The 22,958-nt window shown below is 43.3% G+C and overlaps 1 protein-coding gene across 1 annotated transcript in view; it reads left to right on the plus strand.

Moving 5' to 3' along the window:
- Positions 1-813: 813 nt before the first annotated feature.
- Positions 814-22,958, plus strand: part of foxo1a (forkhead box O1 a) — a 23,086-nt gene continuing 941 nt past the window's right edge. Inside the window, exons 1-3 of the mRNA XM_079246750.1 lie at positions 814-1,781; positions 19,818-20,009; positions 20,280-22,958. The exon at positions 20,280-22,958 is cut by the window's right edge and continues 941 nt beyond it. Of these exons, the coding sequence (XP_079102876.1) occupies positions 1,131-1,781; positions 19,818-20,009; positions 20,280-21,467 (2,031 nt within the window). The 5' untranslated portion in view covers positions 814-1,130 and the 3' untranslated portion in view covers positions 21,468-22,958. The remainder of the gene's footprint in view (positions 1,782-19,817; positions 20,010-20,279) is intronic.

The following is a 22,958-nucleotide window of genomic DNA, read 5'->3' on the forward strand; positions in this document are numbered from 1 at the left end:
ACCCACACCTTCTGACACCTCTCACTGGACATTTCTCATTTATGATCAACAAATGTGAACATGCCACATTTAAATATGAATGAAAAGACATTTATTCTATCAAGGGATTGAAGGAAGTTATTCCTCTAGTGAGATTAATGCTTCATGATTATTATCATAACACAGTGAAATAGTGCACTTGACTCAGCTTGGCATGATGGGCAATTTTATCTGGGTATTTTTTTTTTTGCCTTCCAGATGTTTCCTTGGTTTTCACTGTTCCTCTCACTCCCTCTTAAAAAACCTCAGTGTAGCTTTATATGGTTGATGTGCTAGGTTAAGAACCCTTTGATCTAATTCCCAGGCTGCCCCTGTTTTTATTACTCAGCTTCATTATTACATAATCAGACAACATATCAAAATTCAACAAATGACAAATATTTACCTGCCTTACAAGTCTAGTTGGATTTAGAGTGTTAGCAAACTGAGTAATACTCAAGATTTTGGTGCAAACTTTATCCTGCAGGGTTCAAACAGACTTCTGTGTATTTTTTCGTTTCTTTTTTTAATACCTGAAAAATGGGTCAAATGTTTAGTTTGTCCAGCTGTGCACATGTTTTCATTCAAAGAGGAAATGTAGCCATCAGAGAGATGTTGCATTTGTGGTCCACATTTATCCCCAGAGAATTAAAAACAAGAGTTTTCCCCCGCCCTGAAAACTTCTTAGATGGCGTCCATTGGTCCATTGCAGCTGTCAGTCAAATATGGGTGGCGTCATCTGACAAATGATACTTCCAGTAAGTCCTCACATGCTGTTGTTCAGAGTCAACAGGCTGTGCGAGGCGCACACGGAACATCTTCACGACTGGATGACAATAAACAAGCCAGCGGTTCTACAGGCTGACACTTTCTCAACTTTATTTAACTCGAAAGGCTCTTTAAACACGCGCTTTTTATACGTGTTGCTCGCGCTTCTACCGGTTTGGGATGTGACATTTGGTGAGGACTTTTCGCCCAGGCGGAGCTTTCCAGGCCAGACTTATCTTGTGATTCCGCGCATTTCAAAGGCAAAGTTGCTGTTTTCTTTGAGGGGCGACAGGTTCGTCACACTTTGATGACATTGTAACACTTCTCTCATTTACCTGTCGACCATGGCGGAAGCAGCCCAGCAAGCACACCTGGTGGACATCGACCCGGATTTTGAGCCTCTGTCACGGCCCCGCTCGTGCACTTGGCCCCTGCCCCGGCCGGAGTTTATCAACCCGGGCGACTCCAACACATCCTCGCCGGTGCCGTCTGTGAAGCAGGAGCCGGGCAGCAACGCAGAGTTCATCAACAACCTGAGCCTGTTGGAGGAGAATGAGGACTTCACGGAGCAGAAGCCGGTCATCCTGTGCAATGAATTCCAGTGTCAGGAGAACTGCGTCCACCAGCAACCTCCACATCCACAGCAGCAGCAGCAGCAGCAGCAGCAGCAGCAACATCATCAGCATCAGCAGCAACACCCGAACCCGCAACTCCCGCATCAGCAGCAGCAGCATCAGCAGGTGCCGCTCCTCTCCACCCCGGTGGGCTCGTCGCCCTCTGCGGCCGCGGCCGCTGCTGCCGCCGCTGCCCAGAGGAAGAGCAGCTCCTCCCGGCGAAACGCCTGGGGGAATATGTCATATGCAGACCTCATCACCAAAGCTATCGAAAGTTCTCCGGAGAGCAGATTAACTCTATCTCAGATTTATGACTGGATGGTGAAAAGTGTGCCTTATTTCAAAGATAAAGGAGACAGCAACAGTTCTGCTGGTTGGAAGGTACGTTTTTTGGGTTTCTCCTCTCTTTCTCTTGTGATGCTTTTTTTCCTCTGGGGATTTTATGTTGTGTGTATGTGTGTGTGTGTGAAGTAGGCGTTGTGTGTGTGTGTGTGTGTGTGTGTGTGTGTGTGTGTGTGTGTGTGTGTGTGTGTGTGTGTGTGTGAAGTAGGCGTTAACATCATGAATGGCTGTTTATGCATAAAGCAATGGCCCGCGCCTGTTCCTGTATAAAGTTATACAGTGGGGAGTTTTGTTGTGTCTGTGGTACTTAACCGTGGGTTTATATGGACTAAAGTGTGCTTTATGCTGTTTTTATCCCCTGTGGTATTGCTGTAATATCCCTTCAGGGAGTTCCGGCTTGTCTGTGGTCTTTAATAGTCAGTTTAATGTCTTTTTTGGTCAGGGTTTTTAATTGATCTTTTTTTCCTCCATCATCTCTCATAACTTCAACTTGTCTTATCACTGTTGGCTGTTCTGCAGGGACCTTTGGAAACATTAATGTTTCAACAATACATAAAGCAGCATCAATAATAGAGTATTTAGTTATAGACACTGTGGAGAAAACATGTCACCCTTCATTGTTATCCAGCCAGCTCATGGCCATTCTGTAATCTGACCAATTACTACCATCACCTTGGACAGTCATCTGACTTCTCTCTGCAGTATGTGACTTATGTGAGTCTCCTGATTCAACTGGGATTTTTTTTTTTCTGTTTGCCTTATTGCTTTCTGCGATATGATATTCATTAAAATACTCATGTAAAAGAAAGAAAAGAAAGGGTTGGATTTTGAAGCAAAATCACAGTTTTCCATATCAGACATTTTCGACTGATTGCAGCTGCATTTAACATCTGTGTCACAAGGAGATACCAGAGGCATTCATGTGTCCTAGAAACTGTCCAAAACATTACACAAGAGTGGACTAAAAATTTCTGATGTGGTTTGACAGGCCCTCCCACTGAACACTATTGAAGGGCGTAAACTTTTCTTTGGAGACGCATAGTTTCAGTGGTGTCTGACAATAAATTAATGGCAGTCTGCTCACCAGCAGGAAATCATTCTGAGCCTGTAGCCACACAGTGAAGGATTTATTCCAGCTGCCCTCTCTTATATGCTGTCTGGGCTGTGGATGAAATTTAAAGCAGTTGTAGAGTGGGTTTTTCTTTGTCTTGCCCCGTTAGAGGAGGCTCGCATGTTTGAGTCATGTGCTGAGAGATGACACATTTATGTCAGCCACAATGTCCTTCTTTTAGTTCTTACTCCATCTTAAACCTACATGGATACAGTATAGAAAATATTCTGAACCTGCCTTTACATTTTGTATTTTTGGTTTAGTTTTATGGCCCGTTGAGCTGTCAGATGTAGATCTGTCACGTCAGGCTAAATGTGAGTGGAAAAACCCCTTCAATGTTGTGGAACATGCACTGTAAACAAAGCAGGTAGCGGACAGATGCGTCACTAGGGTGGTCATATAGTCCACATAGGGCATTTTGTCCCCTAAAAGCCCTTTCTCTTTATTCATTCACCATGAGCATTCATACTTTAAAAGGTTCCACTTACCCTCTCTATGGATTTGCAATGATTCATTGGCGAAGAGCTTTTACCATGAGGTTTGGTATTTTTCTTGCTAAAAGGAGTGGTGCTCATTTCACTCCCTAAACATAACATGCTGCCTGTAAAGAATGCCAGACATGTTTGCTGATTTTGTTTTATAAATTACCCAATCAAGCATGTGAGAAGTTTAATGTCAGATTACTTTCTTAAAAAAAAAAAAAAAAAAAAAACACTCAAACACTTCCAGCATGTGATGCTGAATTCACAGCAGCACATACATCTTTGACTGCATTGCTCACACGCCATGTGGAGTGAAAAGGTTAAGAATATTTTGATCAAACCTGTATGTTTACATGAGCCAGAAGAAGTTCAATCCCGCCGTGTGTTTACATGCATCACGTTTGAACAGAATAAATCATTTTAACGGTAACGCCGTAGAAAAACCGTAGCAGCACGGCGCGTTGGAGGAAGATTGGCCACAGGCTCTCTGCTGGCACATCCTTTTCATCTCTCTCTTATTAAATCAAGGATTTTCAATTTAAATCGCATCCCTTTTTTTTCCACAGCATGTCAACACCTTTTAAGCTTTTCACACCATTTCGAACCGTTTAGTCTCCCCTGTAATGAGATAAGTTTAAATACTAACACTAAAATAGGGGAAATCTTGTCAGCTTCAGCTCCATTAGCACAGCACTTATCCCACAATACAATAACTGCAGCTTCATTAGCAGTCTTAGCTTCTCCAGAGTGAAAAACAGCATCTTTTACCACACGACTCTTGTATTCTGTGGTCAGCACCTTCTGAAAGATATTCTCTGGTTACTGTGTAATTATTTTCAACTACAAATCAGAGAACGCTTACAGCAAGGGACTGTTAGGTAATTATCTAAAACATCATTATCTCCATCAGTCAATCATTTACATTTTGTAAAGCAGGCAAAAAAGCCACACTGATGCAACTTTAACATGAATCTGTGTGTTATTAAGTTAAGTTAAATAAAGAGTGAAATGTCTCGCTGCCGTTTCATCTCCTTAACCGATTTCGTGTGACTGGCAGCTTGGAGAGGGCTGCTCAGCCGCCGCCTAGGCTTGATGCTTATCCTGCCATGTTGGGGGTGTAAACTGAGTAATACTGTGGGAAAATAAAGTGCCATTCAGTGCTGCGAGGGGAGTTATTCATAGAGCTCCAGTCGGTTCCACACAGGGGGGCCATCACACATTGTCCCTTCAGAGCAAAATCACTTATAAAGCAAAGAGAGCCAAATAAGAACTTCCCTGTGGTATAGATGAAGAATGACAGTTTATAGGGTTTATTTCTTGTTTTTTGCTGCAATGAAAGCTCCAAAGCACGGCTTTTGCATTTTGACACATCCCGCTCAAACATCACGGCGACTTGTTGTAGCGCGGACGCGCTTTGCAGAGTGAGTTTAGACTAAAGTGCTCAGCTGGAATAACCTTTTAGTTAGAACTCAGCGCCCTTTCAGACACTCAGAATCAGAGCATGTTGTGTGGTTTGTACAAATATTGTGTTGATTCACCCCCTGAATAAGTCATGAGCCGCCTGGTTCCTGTGTGACATGCTGTCACTTGCGACACCACACCAGTGCTTTGTTCCTAGGAAGCAACGGCGGCTCAGCGCTTTCAAATATTAGCTGCAATTAACTTGTTAAGGATTCTTTCTCCATGTGACTGACCTCTCCCAGCAAACGCATCCCCCCCCCCCGCTGTGAGGTGAAGCATGTGAAGTTTTATTAATGTGCGATTAAGCCTGTCTGTCGGGTAATTGCTTGAGGTAGAGCTTGTTTTGCAGCGCGGCCGATCTTCCACAGATCTGACTCACGACAGCCTCCACACTTATCAGGCCGTCTGTGACAGTGTGAATTTTGAGGACAGTTGTGTCAGGTGGGACCAGCTTGGAGGAGCTCTCAGATTAGACTGGACACTGGCCCTGCTGCACGATGCCAAATCACAGGAAGGAGAGCAGATGGCTGATGATGTGTCACCAAACCTTTCTGCAGACCTGCTTATTTATTTCTAATGGTTGTAAAAGACATTTCACATTAAAGTACGTTCTTCACGTTTCACAAGCACTCATTCATTGCACATCGGTATAGTATAACACATGTGCAAACCTCCCAAAAATCTGTCCTTCCTCATATTTTTCTCTTTTTGTACGTCACTACAGTATAAATATTTGCTTTCGGGTGGTGGAGCTGGATGGTGCAGGTACGCTTTGATGTGAGTATCGGGATCAATTCAGTTGTAGGTTTTCTCTGTACACGACGCTCTCTTGACCTGAAATTCCTCAACCCACGCTGGTAAACACTCCCATGGATCTCAAAACAAACTGTGCTGGAGCAGACAAACACGTAGGTCTGAGCAGATTGTACAGCAAAGGACACTAGGGTCATTACCGTGTAAATGCACCTATTGACTCCATCCCGCTCAGTCTTACAGTAAACACTGCGAGAGGAGAGGCTCGGATAAGTTATGCAGCAGATGAGGAAACCAAAGCCATGTATCCCAGGATCAGATCTGTTGTAAATATTTAGAATCTTCTTGAGTTTTACGGCACTATCACAAGTCAAACGTTTAAACTTTGATTCTGCTTGAACCAGCGAAAAAGAAATTTAAAGCCCTGCATATAAACTCCTGCTAATAAGGCTGGTAGCTAAGATTAGTCATTTATCATGTTGATCTTATCCTAACTGCTTTATTGCAGTAAGTTTAGCTGGTTGCAAGTATCGCAGGACGGGATGCCAGGCATTACACTTTTCATCTCATAGTTACCATCTAAATGCAATCAAACAATGCTGCAGAACAGAGTGAAGAATGCAGCTTGTAGTGTGCAAACATCTTTCACTAGAGGCTCCTCAGGCTGGAGCTGCAGTGTGTTTTAATGCTGAAGCAACTTAACAGCAAGCCGGTTATTTGTCAGGCCAAGTCTGTAATTTTTCAGCTGCATGTGCGGGGAATAAACTCCGAGCTTTACTGTGGCTGGATTACTTTCTGTTTGCTTGGATTTCAACAGACTGATCTTAAAGGGAAAAAGTGGAATCTGCTGCTCCGCTCATGTGTTCAATCAGTTAATATTTACTTGTGGCTGAGAATAATCACCCCTTGAAAGATTGTCAGTGCAACATCCTTGGAAATGCAGTATGCGGTATGTAGGTAATCGGTAGGGCTGTGACAAGATGCTTTTTTCCCGATTCGATTCTGATTTTTTTAGGGTGCTGATTCGATTTAAATAGCAATTCTCATGATTCCTCAGTATTACTTATTTTTGTAGACTGCCAACAAAAAATGCACAAAACGTTTTTTGCTCATCATTTTTCTTGATTTTAAGTAGGAAAAACAAAACAGTAGCCAGACTGTCATTCTGCTGATATAATGCCCAAGAAGAAAAGTTAAAAGATCAATAAAAACAATAAAAATGACAAAAATTTTCGAAAGGATTTTTAAAAAATTTTTATTGGAAAAAAATCGATTTTTTTTAATTAAAAAGAAAAAAAAAATTTAATTGTGAAGCAAAAATCCCGATATTTGATTTTTCAATTCGATTTTCCCACCCCAAGTAATCAGTGTGTTAAAAGGCAAGTCTGACCCACAATCCAACATCCTTAATTTAAGGTGTTTCAGATACCATCAGTAATAAGCAGCTGTTGTTTTTTGTGCTGTGATCCTGCCATCAACCAAACACCAACTTCCTTTATTGTTTCCATGTTCATGTTTACATCCTGCAAAAGTTTGTGTGAGTTTGCTGGTGTCACTTAGACTTTAGGTGCTATAATCCTGAGTGAGCACAAAGCTGGTTGTACTTTATCACCACTCACAGACTGTTAGTTTCTCGGGATACAAATGTGTATTAGTGGGACAGAGAGTTGGCTAGAACAGCGACCCTCCTGTTTCTGCTGGTTCAAAACACACACACACACACACACGCACACACCTCTTTCTCACCCCACTGAGGCAGTAGAGGAGTCCAACCTTGGCATTGCCCCAAGACATGAGGGGCAGCTGTGTTTCTCAGGCAAAGAGCTGAAGGAGCTCTCCGCGCCCTCCTCCCCATTTCCTGCCTGCTCAGCCTGCCTTACTACTCCTGCTTTTCTGCCTCAGCACAAACATGCCACACTTCATATTTTAAAGGGTTAATGTCTCCCACCGCTCCCTCTTTTCGTCCTCCCCATGCCATCAAAACCTTAACTAGCCAACGCCTCGCTGTCCTCCAGAGGAAAATGAAGCGATAAAGATGAGCAGAGAGACCCAGAATGCTCTAAGTTCAGTCTGGGTGACACTTGTTAGGAGTTGCATAACAAGACATTTACTGGAATCAGGGAGCCGCAGGCCAAAGTCTGGTGCCACTGGTTAGTCAGCGGAACTGTGAGGCACTGTGTTAGAGATATGTGGGACGCTAGTCTCGTGTGTGTGCATATGTGTGTGCGTGTGCGCACATAACCTGGGCCTCATAATTAAAGCCTTGCTGCTGGCAGATGCACAATCACAATGGCAGACAGACAGACAGACAGGCAGACACAGGGAACATTCCAGCACAGACTTTCATATCTGTTTTATCGTGGAGCGATACTCTGCCTTTCCTTTTTCTCCTTGGCTGATTTCAAATCCAGCATCTCCTTACGGCCGCCCTTTCCCCTTCACTTAGTTGTTGGAGCACATTGTGCTTTAAAGTGCTGATTCACCATTATTGGCACATTCTGCATTAAATACCGCAGAAGCTGTGGGCATTGATGATTACCACCCCTCTGTCTAGGTCTGTGTTGGTAATAATTTCATCAGTAAATATTCCGACTCTTTTATCCCATGAAGTCCATTAAGCAGGAAAAAGCTGGTAAATTTGACTAAAATCAAAATGTTCCACCTTCACTGACTATTTACTCGTCTGTGTCTTTGGCACACAAGGATCCACTTGTTTTGGTGGTTTTGGCAGAGAGCAATGTATAAAAAAAAAAAAAAAAAAAAAAGAAGAAGAAAAAAGTGATGTAACTGTTCTCGTCCACACTGATCTGATTGAGCAACGTTTTGAACTAGTAGCCCTGCAAATGATTTCACGTCATGTTTTCCATCAAACCAGCTCGGGATTTGTTTACCTTTCATCTCCAGCGTCCATGTTACTCTCTACTCTCCATTTTACCAAGAAACATATTTAGGGTATTAATAAAACCTCCGCAGACTGAAAGAATAAAGCAGACAGGAAAGCAGGTCAGAGTGGTGCAAAGTGGCTATCAAATGGCGTTTGCATGTTTATGTCTGTGTGTGGTACACGTGTGTTTATTTATGGATCCAGCCATTCTGACCGGATGACATCAACCTCAAATGAATGTTGGCAATTTCTTCCATGTGTTGCTGCTTTCCATTGCCTGTCTTTAAAGGGGTTTTGGAGATTTTTTTATTTTTCCTGAAGAAAAATAAATAAATAAAAAAAAAGACTTTCCACTGATAGAAGCAAAAATCCCAAGTTCAGTAAATCCTTTAAAATAAAATGTAACCAACAATCAAACTATAAGGAAACTTATCTGAAAGTATGTGGATCCTTGGTAATGACAACATTATCTGTGAAACTGTTTCCTGAGATGGGAAGCAGAAGCAAAAAGCTCCTATTTTCAGCGTGAGTTAGTAAAAAGCTGGCGCTGCAGCTGGTAACTTAACACTTAACTGAGCCTTTATCTCACTGGAATGGACTCTGGAAAATCCCGTAAAGTGCCCCCTTTCATTTTGCAAATTCAAACGAATCATGTCAAATGTGTACACGGGTGATTCCACCCACCTCAGACACTGGCATGGCACAGCCCTCCAGCACTCCTGCCAGGGTTTTGTTTTGTCAGTCTGCTTTCTGGCTGCAGACCAGACAGAGAACAGATCATTCAGTGAGTGATATACAGAAGATACTAAAAGAGAGTCATTCACTGGGACAGGGCAGGGGTGGCTACGCTGGTTGTTTTACGCTAGAGATGAAAATATGGAGATGAGATCCAGCGCTGGTGTCAGGTAAACAGTCATTTGGGATGAGTCAGAATGTTCTGTTTTTCTGAGTGCGGGTTTGGGAGTAGCGGAACTGCAGCACGTGACCGTTTGTTTTGGTAGTGGGTCTGTTCAGGCTTGGCACTTTGTTTCGCAGAATATGCTGCTTCTCCGTATGATATCACAACTTCCCATCAGTCAGAAAGATGAGAAAGAAAGAGAAATTCCTGCTTGATAGAGGAAAAAGACCTCAGCTTTGCTTTGTGCTGTGAGAAAAAGGAACTTCTGTGTGGATTTTAAATCCCTGATCAAATGAGAAGTGAAACCCACCAATGCCTCTTCGCATGTGAAAACTCTGTCCTGTCAATTTGTCATAACGCATGTATGCGTGTGAACGGGATGCAGATGCACAACGAGTTCGCAGAGCACTTTTAAAAAAAATTTTTTTTATTATAGGACAGGACAGCTCACTGCTGAGGGCCCCAAACCACAGGCATTACCCAGGCCCACTTTGTTGTGCAATTCCTGCCCTGAAGCGATTATGCACGGTGCCTGTGAGACTGGCCCTGCATTATCACACCATCACACATTCATTCAGCCCCTCCATCACATACATGAACTCTGATCAGGGCAATATAACTGGCATGAGTGGAAATTTAAACCCACAATTAAATCAGAAAGCCTGTAATATCTGTGTGTGTGGTAGCAGGTTGGCCGTAGCGTGTGTGTGTGAGGCAAAGGCAGAGCCCAATCACCTCCAGGAGTGTTGACTTTGGGTTTGCTGCGTTGAAACTTTGCCGGACAATTGTCTGTGTTGTCTGTAAACAAAAGACCCCGCAGAAGGAAGAGGAGCACATCCCACAAGAGTTAATGTTTCCAGTCAAACAAAGTTCTGTCAGCAGTTTCCAAAGACTTTCTTTGCTACATGAGGTGAAATGTAGTTTCCTGACAGAATCCAACACATTTCTGGGATGCTGCGTAAGATATATGTTTAAATGGATTCGCTGTACGGTCTGCAGGTCGCAAATATTCAACTTGTGTTTGATGTGAACCACATGCAGACTCATTTTTCTCCCAGTGATTCATTCATATCCCTTTGAAGACGTTGATAAAAAAAATGCTTAGAATTAATCAGGCATCTGAAAAATAACTTGCCCTTCATCTTAATTTGCTCTTAAGGTTGCAGTCTTAAGATAGAAAGCTGTCAGGAGAGGTTTTATGCCATTAGAACTTTCTGTGATTGTGCTGAGCTTATATCAGTCTCACGGTCTTCATTATTTCTCTTGAGTGGAAGCTCTGACTGGAGGAAAAGAGGCAGATTTAATGCTCCACAAAGTGCATCCGCACCGTGACTGCACCAAGGCTTTTCTACATTTTTCTCTTGTCGTGTTTTACCTGCTCATGTCTCTTTTGAAGAGATGCAGATTTCATCCCCTGACTGACAGGAAGTGGGTTGGTTTCAGAGCAGCTCAAGGTATGCAGCACCCGGTTAGTGATGTCATGAGCAGAGGAAGCAACACTGAGCGTGACGCCAGATTCAGTGGCTTCTTCCTTTTCCTGTATTTCCGACATTTTTAAACATCCTTCCTCTTAACTCGCTCCTGTTGCCCCGTCCCCGTTTGGAGAGATCATCACTTTGAATGATCATATTGAGATATTGTGGTACGCAATTGAGAGATACGTGATATTGAGATACGTGGCCAACGACATACATATGGTCGTCGTTTAAAAAGAGCCAAAGTAAAGTAAGTACTGAAGTGAGTAGTTCTTGTTTACTTCCAGGCCGGATTTGTGCCGATGCCAGCTTTGTAATGACTCCACTGACCGGAACATCAAGTCCAAATCTTGGTTGGTTTGATGCCATAATTACTAAGTTGTTCCTTCAGCACAGAGGACAAAGTTTTCCAATTTAAGCTAGTGTCATGTTTATGGTGAAAGAATGAAAAATACAACGTTCTCTGAATCTATCTGAGCACTTCTTGTATTTACCGGTCAAATGCAGCCGTCCTCATGTGACGTGTTTAGAAAAACAGCACATTGTCAGAACTGATTGCACGTCTTCTCATGGCTCCACTGTATTATCAACAAGGACGCTCATGATTAAATAAAAAAGAAAAAAAGCTGAAGAACAATAACAGATTTGTTTTGTTTTTTTAAATATCTGTGAGATATCCAGTTTTCAGGATCTCTTTTAAAACACTTGAACACTGCAGAGTTAAAGTTGTGTCTTTTTCATCGTAAACAGGCGACAGGCAAGCACCAAAGTGCCTTGCAGGAACGGCTGCAGGTTTGTGGATGTGATGCGCATCTCAGCTGAATTAAGACCAGGACTGTGTGATAACAGCTGATCAGCTGCTGACATGATAATTGTAACCAGCTGCTCATTCAGTCTTACCAAGTATCATATTACATTCAATTTTTCAAGTACTGAAGTCCAAAACAACTCTAAAAGCAAATTGGGCGGTGTTTTTTTGTGCCCAGCAGGCCTGCAGAGCTGCAGGCTTACACTCGTGAGAACAGGCAGCGTTCACGCAGTGTGGGCGGCCTTTTTTTTCTCTCTCTCTCTCTCTCTCTTCTTTTCAGGTTTGCTGTTGACGTTTGAGCTCACAGGTATCCACATTTTCCTGCTTCTCATAAACAATTACTAGTGTAACCCCACAACAGGCTGATCTTTAAAAGGCACTTCAGAAATACTACTATTTATAAAAATGCTTTATGATGTTATAAATAAATAAATAAATAAAATAACAAGAAAAGAGGTGTGTTTACGAGGAATCCTTTAAACTTTTTTGGAATCAGCGACTGGATCCCAGTTCTGGGATATCCCCGTGTTTGGCAGTTTACAAGCACATAAATAAATCCACCACAACACTCCCAACCCCTAAGGATGCAGCAGTGGGTCGGGTCTATGGGCGCAGGCTGCCACACAGGCGCCCAGTAGTGGTCCACACACTGCATCTTTATCCAGGGTGAGCAGGCTAGCAGCCCAGCCCAATGGCTGAGCTGATCAGAGGCAAAAAATATCCCCACTCCACAGACAGAGCTCTGTGCATTTACAGACTCACATTGTGTTGCACATAGCAACACATGCACATATTTTAGCATGGTGAGCTTGACCAGCACAACCCGGTCCCTGTCTGTACGCATGAGCTGCGTGCTGCTTAAGCCTGAGTCAGGAAATCAACAAGCACAAGGGAGAGCGCAACATGTAAACACACAGCTCCCATTGCTGCGTGACATTATTTCAAAGGAGCTATCGCTAACAAGAGAGAAAGGGAACATGCGAGGTTTGTCTTGTTGGGGAAATAAATGTTTATTCTTTGCTTGTGTGCTTTCTTTTTTCTGTGGTTAAATTATGGTAAGGAGTTGCAGTGTGTGCATTTAAGCAGCTAAGGCGTAGCTGTCATAATTTACAATCCAAAGCCAAAATCCAGATGACAGGAACATTATATGATTGTGTTATTACAATGTAATTATACAGAGAGTCATAAAGGGATCGCTCATAACAGACATGGTGGAGCACATTACACAGATTTCTCTGCTTTAAAAAGAGCTTACTTTAGAGTTTTTTGTCAGTCATGTAACATGACAGAGGATGTAGACTAAATTTTGCAGCATTCATGGATTTAAATGAGTTTTTTCCAGGAGCTAAAACTACATCCAATCATATTTTTAGAAAAAGTATTACTAGTAGTACTAGTAAGAAGTAGCAGAAGTATTACTATAATACTCATAAATCACACACATGTTTAAACAGGTGAAGTGAGATCTGAATTTATTGTCAGCTTGCTTGTTTATTTAGTCATTTTTCCAAACGTCAAACTTGGCCGAACTGGAAGGAAGTTTAGATGATTTATCATTCCCTCTGCAAGTTCTGTTTATTTGGATTCCTAATGAGGGCAAATCTTACGTGGGTAATTGTTTCTAAGATGTACAGTAATGCCTTTATCCACCATTGTAATCCCTGTGCTGAAGCTTACCTGTACAAGGCCCCAGACTTTCCTTTTTCCTCTTGTTTTGCCCAGTTAGACATGAGAACTTTGATTAGGAAGTTGTGGCTCTTGAACCCGCCGGTTTCTCCGGGCTGTCCCTTTGCTCTGCACCTTAGCAGGGTCTCATTTAGCTGTGTTTTGCATGTAAACCAGGGGCATCAGTGGGAGCAGTATCAGGACTGGCCAGCTCTTCCTGTGCGGATGCAATGCAGCAGGAAGTTTGCTAATAGTCTCTCTGCCATTCGTCTAAGAAGCCACTCGTCTCGCACAGCGAGGAAAGGTCCAGGAGCATCAGCGGCTTTGCTTTACTGTCACGCAAAAACACTCACAAACTATTTATCATTTGTCTGAAAGGTCTCTGTGACCGATCAATCCTCAGCTTAACCAGCCAGCATCCTTTCAGGCTTGCAAGTTCAGCTGTGTTTATGAGTGTGTGTATTTGGGGTAAAGGAGAGTGGTTGCACCCAGATTGCTTGCTAAGGATTGTGAATTGGCAATCCTGCCAAGAGGGATCCAGTAAATACATTTGCAGACAGATTTTCTCCTGCATAACTTCTGTTTTCTGTCGCTCCATCCGTACTTTAAGACAGTCGTATAACACAGCATCTGACAATGACCATTTTGAAGAGGCGCTTTCCTGCAAATCACAGATGACTATTTGGAATAATAAAAAAAGAGACTCAGAGAGGGTGCGCATTAGACTTTGTCTTCGTGTTGACCTCCACTTACCTCTTTCTTTGCAATTTTATCTTTTAGAAGTTATCATCAATTGGTGAAAAAGACACCCTTTTTATTTTTTTTTATTGCAGCAAAAGTGTGCAGTCAAGCTGTAGCAAATAAAAGCAAACACAGAGCCCACAGGAGCCGATGAAGATGACAAGGAAGGAATAGAAGGCCAAGATTGTGGAGTAGAAAATCCGGGACAAGCTATTTTTGGCCAGATCCATATCCTAGGGTCAGATTTTATTTTTAATTTAGGACCTTTAAAAAATTTGAAATTGTGGCAAAACAGACTACTTTTTATATCTTTGCTAACAGTGACACATTTATGTTTTGCTCACCAGACAAACCTGAGGCGCTGTGCTGTGCTGCTCGCTGCTATGCAACATTAATAACAACAATAATTTCCTTTTCTCCACACTGTGCTTTTTCTGTTTTTAATCCAAGGGTGTAAATACTAAAAAAAAAAAGAAAAGACCCGAGGCTCCGAGGCTCCGCATTTCCTGTACTCTGCCTTTTATGATCATCGCTGTATTGACTTTGGTAAATAGGTCAGTGATTATGACCGTTCAGTTCAGCACTGGCTCTGATGATAACCTATCGAACTGCAAACACATGAAGTCATCACAGTCTGCTCATATTACTTTGTGAAAGTGGAAATGTGCCTATTACTATTATATTTATGCATTTTGTGAGTAAGAAACAGGTTGGTTGTATTTCTTGTCAATATGGCGCAACTGTTAGAATATTTTCATGTTGAATTGTCGGAATAATTCTCAGTTTACACTAAATGGCTCCTTTGTTCTTTATTTAAGTAGTTTGTGTTTTTTTTCTTTCCTTGTTTTAGTGCTCTAATCTGCGACTGCATAACCCCAATCCTCCATCCTGATGGGATCATAATGACAGTGAAAGCTGTCAGAGCAGAGCATGTTTAGCTTGTTTTAGCTGACCACCTGAAGATTCATTGTCACAATCAGGTTTCTAACAGTTTCCATCAAAATGGCCTCTGCGAACCACCATTAGCCTTTACAATCATGATTAAATGCTCCAAAATTTGTCCAAGTAAACCAAAAAACAGCCACAAATGCAAAAAGTCGCAAGTAAAAATTCTCATAAGATTTTCTCTTCTTTGCTTTGTATCTTTAGGTGGCGGCATCTTTTATTTGACACATCTCTGAAGTTGTGATTTCCATTGTAATTAGCTGAATAAAAGAAGCAGTCAGAGAGATTTGGGCTGAATAAACTACCAGTCAGAAAGATGATTGTGAATTCAGATTAGACTGCGCATCAGGCTTTTGTACCTGGTAGTTTTTGATCCACTTTTCTTCTGAACTTTCTGCACCAAAACGTATTTGAACCTGTGTCAACTTCTGAATCCCAAAGCTTAAATTGCATTAGCCACAATGAGAAGAAACCTTCTGCAACTGTCCTTTTTTTAATGACTTTGTGATCTCAGCGAGCGGTAGTTCACTGTCACCTGTTGCTTTGCCGTCTCCCTTGAAGCTGTGTGCTCAACCACACGCTGTTCTTAAGTGGGGAGACGTGCTGAGCTGGTGTTAGGCTAATAACAGGTATGCACATTTTCTGTCTTAACCTCATCACTCTAACTCAGCAGGACTCAGCAGAAACCTCCAGACGTGACCAAGCTGCAGCTTTAGGAGCTACTTACCTAGGCGGTTAGAAATGGTCTGATGCCCTGCAGGATGTTACTGTCACATCTGCAGACATTACACAGAAAATAACTAGTTACCGTGCATAAGCACACCTACTGCTAAGGCTCAGACATTTGCAACAAAAGAGGAAAATGTCGGTTCAGGACAGCACCGTTTCGCTGATAAGTTCAGTGGAAATTGTTCAGGGAAACCACATTTTCACTTTCATCTGTTCCTATCGATGATAAAAAGTGTGTGAAATATCTGCTGCTATGTTAGATCATGCCTGCTGCACACCTTCAGTGAGTAAAGAGGGCGCATTACCACTTTTTTTCTTTTACCCATAAGCGTCTGGGCTCTGCAGCTGAAGTTTCGCTTGCGGCTTCTCTCGATTCAGAGCAGCACTGCATGTAGGTGGTGTTGCACTCCTGCAGGGACTTTTTCATAAGACAGCTTGACATTTGAGAATCTCTGTGAGCGTCAGCACTTCGGTCAGTGTGCCAGCAACTGTCTCTGGCAAGCTGCCTTCGGTTTTCCATAGATGTATGGCTGCAACCTGTGAGACTGAAGTATGTGGAAACAGGTCGAGAAAAGGGGGGTCATAAGGAGTTGAGAGAAACGAGATGGGGAGTGGAAAGAGGAGGTTGGTGAAAGAATCAGAAAAATCACAAAGAGATGAGTGAAGACAAGATAAGGCGAAGATGGAGAAAAAGAGGAGGGGGACAGGAAGTAAAGAGGAGAGAAGCAAGGAGAGGGTGATGTACCGAACAGTGAGGCCTTTCACGAGTGTTGCCAGTGAGGCAGTTTAAAATCAGCACAGTGTGTTCTTTACTGATTCAAGCCCACTCTGTCACACACAAGCCCTCTGTCTTCACTTCTCAAAAGGCCTATACTCAAAATACATTCTCCTGCTCTCACACCACCCAGATGCCCATACGACAGCCGCTTGCTGAGTCATGACGTATCTAGTCTCATAATTCAGTTTCAACAGTCACGCGACAAAAGGGAATGTTACTTTTCATTTAACGCTGTGACAAGAAGCCTCAGTGCCTGCTGCTAAACATAAACCTTCTCCGTCAATTTTAGGAGGGGGTTGAATTTGCGGTGTCCACTTGGATCACGACTCTGCGGCTCTGCATTCCATGCCTTTTTCTCCGCTCACCAACCACCATGTTTCCTGTGAGACAGGAAGTCAGCTCTGTTTCCTGTCACAGTCCTCTTTCATGTGGTCACTTCCTTGTGTTTTGCCAGCGTGGCTCTGTTCTGTTGACTCAGAGAATGGAGGTGGTGCTCCTGACGGTGGGCTTTGGAACAGCAGAGAGGTCTGCAGGTCTGAAAGCTGCACGAACGAGTCCGAAGATGCACGGTTATGTCAGCGCAGAAACGATTTTTAGCCTTAAGAACTGCGGCGTTTCAAAACCGAGCCGCTTTCACTGTGTTGATGTTATTTTAAGTGGAAGAACACGGTCCTTTCCATTTCTTTTGTCTGATTTTTGTTGCATTTTTTTGCGCCGCGGAAGACAGAAAACCTACATGTTATTGTCGTATTCTTTTACAAAACAAGATACGAACGTCCTCCAGTGACAGTTATCAAAGTTGACTTCTGTGAAATTGTGGGTTTTGTAACCTTGCTGAGGAATGTTGATTGTGATGACTGCCTGGCTGGGAATCCTGCATTTACTGTTTCCTAAAAGATACTAACAAGTTGGCTGTGATTACAATTGAACTTTGCACGCAGTGATTAGCTGGAATGTTTAGATTCCTGTACTGCAGCCAGAGATAAATCCGTCACATAGTGTTTCAGATTCCAAAAGAAAAAAAGGTTCTTAACTATAATATATCAAATAAATATTGCCTAAGAAATGTTAAAATAAGATTCAGCTTTTTTTTTTTCCCCCCCCGATTTTTAAGCCACTGCATCACTCGCTGTAGTGGAGTGAGCTGCAAAATCAAAACCATACTATGCTGCTGTTTGTCACACTGCCATTCCACTAAAAACATGAGCTGGCACACTCTATCACACACACACACACACACACACACGCAGACACACAATGGGAGACTCGGCTTTTCCATTGGCCACAGCAGACATTCTCAGCCACATTCCCCACACAGCACACAAAGTTCTGCCGAGTTCTGGTATTTCCCATCACAGAGGTTTTATGACCCTTCCACATCTACTCCCTTTTTTTGCATCAATACATTCAAACAGTTTTCTAAACGTCCCTAATCATCAACACCCCGACATGAGTCAAAATAGAAGTCAGGAGCTGAGATTTTTAGCTGCAAGATTTTTCCTTCCTGTCATCAAGATGATGTAGGGCTGCAGCAGGACATCCCGGCGTCTGTGCGCACATTGCAGGCATTCTTTATTGCAGCACAGCTGAAATCAGCAACACTCTTAGCAGTCATGGGAAAGAGAGGCTCATGACCAGACTTTACTCCTCGCCTTTGTCATAGCTGTTGATGTGCAGGAGCAGGAGGAGGAGGAACAAGGAGGAGGGAGGGGGGGGGCATTTGCTAGGCTAATCAGGGAAGGGCTGTCACGTACCTCAGATCATGCAAACTAGCCCAAGACTATTGGCTGAGACAGTCGGGTCATTTGGTTCAGGGAAAATTACATTCATTTGGAAGGGACCAGTGCTCGTAGAGGCTCTCATGTGGCTCGGAGGCTCCTTAGCGAGGAACGAGGTGGAGAGACTGAAAAGAATGGAGCAGAGATGGAGAAATAGGATAGGAAATTGAAATATGGCGTTGTAGTTGAAATGAGGGGTCATTTTTGCCCAATTTAGGTCTTTTTTTTTTTTTTAACCAACTGCACACATAGAAGTCACTTCATTTGTGATGAAATGGTTGCACAGTCTCCTTTGTTGCCTTTGAAGTTTGAGTGTGAAATGTGTCGGGATCAGACACCTCTAACTTAGGAGTGCTCTTATGTTGCAAGTGTGACTCAAAGTCGAGATATTTTGATTTCTGAAATATCTTTTGTTATTGTTCTATTTTTAGCCTAGTGCAACACCGAACTCCCAGGATGACTTTTAAAGCATTAAGATGTATTTTACATCTTGCAAAATGTAATAACTCTTGGGTTTTGAACAGTTTAAACATTGGCAGAAACTGGAGGGATCAGGTCAGAGACCAGATCGGAGTCGTGGAGGAGAGGAGAGGTGAAGGAAGCACAGAGGGTGCAGACTGAGAACCAGATGTGAAGTAGTGAATCACAGCAGGCTACAGACTTGATGACGTTAACCACTATGCATGCTAAGCTCCGTGTGCGAGCGAGAGTGTGTGCCGGGAGTTCCAGCCTCTCCTCCAAAACAACAAGCTTTACGCAGGCACAGCAGCGTCGGACCACAACTCACGTTGAGGACCTGATCCAAAGATTCATTATCCTCTCGGGGAAAACGGTCACTTCAGCAACACTTTTATGTTGAGAAATCACAACAGTTTAAAAACAAATGAAGTTTGAAATGTTAAGTAACTGGAGCGTCAAAGCAGAGCAGCTCCAGTGTAGCAGAGAGAGAGAGAGAGAGAGAGAGAGAAAAAAAGGGTGTCTCACTTTCTGTGGTTTGCTCAGCAGACATTTGCCAAATATTCTCTCTCTTTTGTTTGCCCTGTTTTCATAATGCTTCACTAGCTTCCTGCTCAAAAATTAGTTTTTCCACTGGTGGTGTCACCAAGTAACGTCAGAGCACGCCATTAATGTGTCTGTAAGGAGGAAAGATTAGTCTGTTTCCTCCCTTTGATTTTGTGCCGGCTTAGACAAGACACACACTCAGGTGGAATGTGACTGTTGGTATAATGGCGTTTTACAATAGGCCCTCTCTGTTTTTGTACTGTGTATTTGTTCAGGATGTGTTGCTCATGCAGAAACTCTTAACATCTATTGTATGTGGGCCTGTGCACATGTTTTTTTTGGACAGCAGCAGCACGAGATTGTTGAGTGACCTTAAAAGTCTCTTCTTTCTCCTCATAAGTCAGGTGTCAAGGCAAGCATGTTTTTAAAAGCAGCCACCTGTACGGATGGATTTGCACTTGTGTGATAAAGGACATCTGAGGTGTTTTAAGAGAAGGGCAAACACAACTCTGTCTGTTTGTCTGCTTCACATCCATTTTTTCCCTCCTCTCTCCCTCCCCTCCAGAACTCCATTAGACACAACTTGTCCCTGCACAGCCGCTTCGTTCGCATCCAGAATGAGGGGACGGGGAAGAGCTCATGGTGGATGCTAAACCCCGAGGGTGGGAAGAGTGGAAAGTCCCCTCGACGCAGGGCAGCCTCCATGGACAACAACAGCAAGGTTGCTAAGAGCAGAGGAAGAGCGGCAAAGAAAAAGGTAAGCCATTCGAGCAGCGGTCCGTGATTTAACACACAATGAGTTATTTTATCCTAAAAAATTCACATATTAAATAATGTTTTATAAAGGTTCCATTATTTGTAATTGCTGTTATGCTTAACCAACTAGTTACCATAAATGCATCAGGCCTGATAACACCATGTTAGGATGGATTTTGATGATTCATCACATAGAAATTGTAAGTTGTCTCAGGCTTATATAATGTTGTTGGTACATTGAGAGTCTGAGTGTCTCCCTGTCTGTCCACAGCTGTCCCTGCAGGGCGGCCCTGACGGAGGTGCAGACAGCCCAGGCTCCTACACAAAGTGGCCTGGCAGCCCCAACTCCCACAGCAATGACGATTATGACACATGGAACAGCTTCCGGCCTCGGACGAGCTCCAACGCCAGCACCGTGAGCGGCCGCCTCTCACCCTTCATGCCTGAGGATGACTTGGGCGAAACAGATGTACACATGGGTTACCCAGGAGCCCCGGTGGCCAAGATGACAGCCACACTGCCCAGTCTCACAGAGATGACTGGCTCTCTGGGACACAGCTCTGAGAATGTCATGGAGAACCTTCTGGATAACCTGAACTTGCTGTCACCCAATAACTCTCAGGTTGGAGGTGGGGCAACGACCCCTGGCTCCTCCCAGTCCTCTCCGTCCCCGATGATGCAGCAAAGCCCTGGCTACCCAGCGTACAGCTCCCCTGGCATGGCTTCACAGTCACAGCAGGAGTACCACAAGTGTGTGTACGGTCAAGCAGGAATGAACGCCATGTCCTCCATGCAGATGCAGACTCTGTCAGAGAGTAAGCCCGGCTTCGGGCCCGGCATGGGTCAGTACGGCTGCCCCGCGGGGCTTCTGAAGGAGCTGCTGACATCAGACACTGACCAGCACGGAGAGCTCATGCCATCGGTGGACACAGTGGTGAATCAGTCCAGCGGAGGCTGCATGTTGCCTCCATACAGCAGCAGCCAGCACGCAGCTAAACTCATGGCGGGAGGGAACGGTCACCCTCACGGTCTTTCTCACCCCCACCCCCACAATGTCCGCAGCCAAGCCCCGACCGCATCACCAGCTATGAATGGCCGCTTGCTCATGTCTTTGAGCTACAACGGGGGAAACTCACGTTTGCCTGCAGCCAAAAGCCCCATGCAGATGCCTTATGGCCTCTCCAGCCACCTCAGTGGGGGAGGCATGCCTGGGGGCTTCAGCCCACTTAACACCAACGGATACGGCCGACCGGGCATGTTAGCACCCTCACATGCAGAGAAACTGCCCAGTGACCTGGATGACATGTCTATCGAGAAGTTTGAGTTCGACATGGAGACAGTTCTCCATGAAACTCTTATGGATGGAGACTCACTGGACTTCAACTTTGAGCCAGTGGTGACCCAGCAAAGTTTCCCGCATGGCGTGAAGACCACCACACACAGCTGGGTCTCTGGGTAGGACCTGCAATGCAGAAAGAGTTCCATTCAACCCTCTTAGTGTTAGCTGTTTGGTAAAAGACTCCGACTGAAATGAGACTTAAAAACTCCTCCACCCAGCAACATCTGCAGGTGTATTTCAGCAACATTCCTGTTCCAGACTTACATCTCAGATCAGATCACTTCAGCAGACGGAGATTGGTCCAGACCGGCTCTGGACAAACCACCACCAGAGCCCCCCTGAAGATGACGTCAGGATTATTTGTCAAATATCAAAGTCTGTACAAGTGCCAAACATTTTGCCTTAACAAAAAGAGCCAAACTGAAACACACATTTCTGGTTTACACACACACACAAGTTACAGATGCTGTGCAGTAGTTGAACCGACACCTTTTGAAAGTGATACTGTCAAATACATCTCATCATCATCATCGTCATCTTCATCACCATCAGCAGCAGCAGCAGCAGCACAAACTCAAACTGTTTACTGTGTTCATAAACCAAGTTTTTTTTTTTAAATGGGCAGGTAGTAACTGATTACCAAGCTGAAAGAAGAATAAAGTTTGCAGACTGACATGCTCATAAGCGAGCAACATCTGGATTCTTGCATGATGTTACATAATAACATGCTTCTTACCTGAATGTACATAGTGTAATTGTGTAAAATCAGGTCTCTTGCGTATTTTTTAAGTTTGTAAATAGTGTTTACAGAATGGAACTAAAAATTAAGCCAGCAGAGAAATGCTCAGAGAAAACTGGATCAGATTTTTTTTTTTTTAACACGTTTGGTAGAAAAGTCTGTGACATGATGATACACTTTATGAAATTTCTTTTTTTTTTTTGTACATACATTCAGAATGTATATTAAAATGATGTAGTAGATGTTTACTAGATCTAGCTTATATTTGAGATCTAAATTATTTGTGGTTAATATAGATTTATGCTGGTGCATAAAGCTGCACCCAGACAGCAGACTTGTTCTGCGTTTGTCACTCTGTACCTTAATACCACAGAGGCCTATTTATTGTGCCTAACAAAGTAGGTTTTGAATGCAGGCTTGAAGGGGTTTTACCATTGTAAATAATTATGGTCCAGAAGATACTTAAATCCAGCAGTCTTGAAGAAGATTTATTTTTAAATTTCCTGCTTTCACTTTTCTGTAGAACACGAAAGCCTAAATTGTTAATTGTTGAGGTTTCCTGAACATATTTGGTGCCGTGAATGTTACAAGGTCAAAGCGGTTTGGATAGAAGATTTCCTCAGTGCTAGTAATGTTCTCATGAGAGTAACTGGCTCGTTCCCTCCTAAAGTTTCAGAGCTTTTCGTCTTTCCTTTTTTATGTCTCAAAGGTTCGTGTGACTGATGATTCCTTTTTATCCAAAGGATGTTTCTGATGCTGTCTCGAAGAACAGCCTTACTGCTTTCACTGTCCCTCCTACCTCTGCCTGCCACTGGCTTTCCAAACATTTACGGTGGCATCTTTACAGCGCTGGCCATGTTTTTTAGCTTTTT

Source organism: Telmatherina bonti (assembly GCF_933228915.1).
Source record: "Telmatherina bonti genome assembly, chromosome: 9".
Classification (NCBI taxonomy): domain Eukaryota; kingdom Metazoa; phylum Chordata; class Actinopteri; order Atheriniformes; family Telmatherinidae; genus Telmatherina; species Telmatherina bonti.